Source organism: Alexandromys fortis, unplaced genomic scaffold (assembly GCF_014885135.2).
Source record: "Alexandromys fortis isolate MF-2015 unplaced genomic scaffold, M_Fortis_MF-2015_v1.1 scaffold_74, whole genome shotgun sequence".
Lineage (NCBI taxonomy): Eukaryota > Metazoa > Chordata > Mammalia > Rodentia > Cricetidae > Alexandromys > Alexandromys fortis.
In genome coordinates, this window is record NW_026068008.1 from 94941 (window position 1) to 98634 (window position 3694).

Genomic DNA, 3694 nt, shown 5'->3' on the forward strand with positions numbered 1-3694 from the left:
TATCTATTTGTCTGTCTGTCTGTCTGTCATCTATCTTTTATTTATTAGGTTTTCCAAGAGAGGGTTTCTCTGTGAATCCTTGCCTGTCCTGGAACTTGTTCTGTAGACCAGGCTGGCCTTGAACTCACTGAAATCTGTCTGCCTCTGCCTCCTGAGTGTTGGACTTAAAAGCCGGACAAACTCATTCTAAAACCACGCATTTAAAATGAAATCCAGGCGAGGCTTCCGTCAATCTCAGAGACAAATGAAACCTGCCAGAATCAAGTTTGAAGGTGGCAGGGGTCAGCACAAAGGACCTGGCCAAAAGAAGAAAGTCAGAGGAAAGCAGCTCCTGGCTCCCAGCAGTGAGCCTTCCTGCACTGTGGCAAGCACTCAGGTTAGGACCCTTTTACTTGTACTCATAAAAACAAGTCCCTGGGTCTAAGGTGATGTCAAACACCCCTGCCTTTATTAATGGGCATGACAGGATGGTAAAACATGTTTTGTTTTCATTGAAACACCCTCATGTGTCCATTCCTGATTTTAACTTTCTCACTCAGAGATCTTTTTCTCTGACATTAATAATTAACCAGAAAACTAATTTACCCAAACTCTTCAACCCAGTTTACTTAAAAGTAGCTTCAAGAAGGTCGGGCTCATGGGTTTATGCTACTTTCTGCCATGGGCCTTTGGGGAGCACTTTGCTTTTTAATTTTCCTGGGCAAAACTTGGGGACAGGAACAAACGTAAGTAAAAATGAGCCATCTTCCCTTTCCTGGGCGTCTTACCTGTGGTGAGTGAAAAGGAGACTTGGGGTGTATTGATTTGATAATAACTGTCTGCTCCTAATATAATGAGTGGGTAGTCTCAGCTGACCATGAGAGCCGTGGGTATTTGGTGAGTGGCTAACAACACAACTGATCCCATAGGACGGCTACCTGTAACAATGACAGAGATGATTATTCATTTCCTAGTCAGCGGAAGTGCACAGTAAAACCAAGATAATCAATTATATTGCCAGTTTTTACCTACTTGTAATCCCTTCCTTGTAAATGGGGCTATTCTGGGCAGATATCTTAGGATTGGAGGTTAACCGAATGCTACCCCACTGAACTTAGTCTTTTCTGTTGTTTGTTTTCACCATGTTGCCTAGGCTTGACTAAGCTCATATGCCCACGTGTACCTCTGCCTTCTGCCCCCGCTAGTTGGTACTCTAGGCCTTTGTTAATAAAACAGAGCCTGCTCAGTCCACATATGACAGGAAACCCAGACAGAAGTGACTGGCCAAAGGTCACACTGCTAGAAGAGAGGACTTTTACTGTGCTCTCCTTTTTAGCACATCAATTCCCCCGTCTTTGTCACACATGCATCTGTGGAAATACAAGTGTAAATGAAATGTGGGCTAATACTTGCACATGCGTCTACTCTGAGATTTCACTGCAAGGCCACATTCACCCCACTACCTTAGCTATCTTTAATATTCTGTTTTGACAGACTAACAATTTCAGCACAGGGATATCCAGATTAAACCCCGGGACCTGGACTATCATGATTCTTGTCCAGGGATATTCAGAGTCTTCTGCTCTACCCCATTGGCCCACGCTATGAAAGTCTTTCCTCTCTCCCAGACCATGAGGAAGTGTGCCATGACAGCACAGTGGTTGATCACTTCGATTGATTCTCATACTAGTTGGGTTTCTGCCACTGTGACAAAATACTGGAAAAGGCCACTTAAATGAGGAATGAATTGTGCTCAGATGTCAGAGGTTTTAGCCCACCATCCCAGGAAGGGTGTAACAGGCAGGACAGCTCCTATGGGGCAGCTCAGGAGTAAAGAGAGAATGCTTGCTCTCAAGTTCAACTCCCCTGTAACCCCGAACCCCATTGCACGTGGTGATCTCAGGGACGTTGTCCTTATCCACATTCATGTGGATGGCGTGCCTTAGTTAACCCTCCCTGCAACCAGCATAGGCACAGCTGGCCAAATGTATTTGCTAAGCTCTGAGGCATTTTAAGTCTAAGAAAGAGGACAATGAAGTCATCTGTCATGACACCAATTTAGTAATGAGTTCTGAGGGCAGGAAAAGATGTTTCTAGAGCTTGAATTCTATCTGAAGAATCAGATAATGAATGAGTGAGCCTATGAAAATTAATGAACCAATGAAGGAACAAATGAGCCAATGAAGGAATGAATGAGCCAATGAGGAACAAATGAGCCAAAGAAGGAATGAATGAGCTAATGAAGGAGCGAATGAGCCAGTTACAGACAAATTAATAAGAAGGCAGTTTCCGGAAAGTGAAGAAAGCAGCCAGAGAGCACAGGACCTAAGACCCGTGCTTATGACTAAGGACTGATAAGATTCTCGGACATTGGTGATGTGCATATAGAGCCTGGAGGAAAAGAGGGGATGCCGTGCACACGTCTGCAGAGAAAACAGAAACAACCCAGTGATACCTTCCTGTGCAAGCTCAGCGGCCTGAGCTTCTGAGAGTGCAGAGAACATACACAAGATGAAATTTCCTCACACGCGCAGACTGCATTGCTGATGTCCCAATACGGACCAAAGTTCATCTGAAGGGAAGCCCCACAGCCAGCATTTTAAAATATGTATTTATTTGTGTATAGACAGGGGTAGGTGTGCCCATTACACCACAAATGTGGGGAGCTCAAAGGGCACCTTCTAAGAGTCAGTTCTCACCCTCTACTATGTGGGTTTCTGGGATCAAACTCAGGCCATTGTTCTTGGTGCCTTTATATCTCGATTACTGCCTTTCTAAATGGACACTAATATCTTTGCTGTTGCTGGGGTTCAATTACAACCTGTTTCATGCTGGAAAAGTTAAGTTTTCCATCATAATAAATTTTGACTTTCAAAATATATTTTTTTGTTTGAGTTTTTTTGAAACATGATGTTTCTCTGTGTAGCCCTGGCTGTTCTGGAACTAACTCTGTAGACCAGGCTGGCCTCAAACTCAGAGAAACACCTTCCTCTACCTCCTGCGTTTGGGATTAAAGGTATATACCACCACCATCAGGCTTAAAATACGTTTTAAAGTTAATCTTGAGTGAAAGAAAAAATACCAGAAGTGTAAGAAAACCTAAAAAAACTAACAAATCATTTCTTTTACTGTTTCAACAGCTACGTCATTTCAGCACCCAAAGTCTTTCAGGTTGGAGCATCTGAAAATGTTGTAATTCAAGCCCATGGCTACACTGAAGCATTCGATGCAACAATCTCTATAAGAAGCTATCCCGATAAAAAACTGACCTACTCTTCAGGCTATGTTAATTTATCTCCAGAAAATAAATTCCAAAACTCAGCAATGTTAACAGTATGTATTTATTCTTCATTTCTTTACATGTTTTTGGGAAAATTTGTGCAAAGGTTGAATCTTCATAAAACTGTAGTCGTTACTGTTGCTCCATAGCTGTGTGGTTGTGAGATGGTAACAGGGGGAGTGATGAGTGAAACCCCAAACTCTGCAGAAAATTACATTTGATTTTGAGCCAAGAGTGCCATGCCCACATCCTTAAAAATAAACTATTCTCTGTGAAAACATTTGGAGATGAACAGGAAATATCCTGAGGTGAAGTTAGAAAAGGGAACTGCTAACTGAATGTGCACACGGGCTGTTGAGTATTTGCTAAGGCTCAGTATTCCCCAGTTGTACACAGAGTTCCCATGCTGGGGGACTGCTGACTGCTGCAGCCAGC

The 3694-nt window shown here is 43.0% G+C and overlaps 1 protein-coding gene across 1 annotated transcript in view; it reads left to right on the top strand.

Moving 5' to 3' along the window:
- Positions 1–584: 584 nt before the first annotated feature.
- The window catches only part of LOC126513419 (complement C5), a 114010-nt gene continuing 110900 nt past the window's right edge, over positions 585–3694 (top strand). The window contains exons 1-2 of the mRNA XM_050161782.1: positions 585–725; positions 3120–3312. Coding sequence (XP_050017739.1) covers positions 646–725; positions 3120–3312 — 273 coding nt within the window. The 5' untranslated portion in view covers positions 585–645. The remainder of the gene's footprint in view (positions 726–3119; positions 3313–3694) is intronic.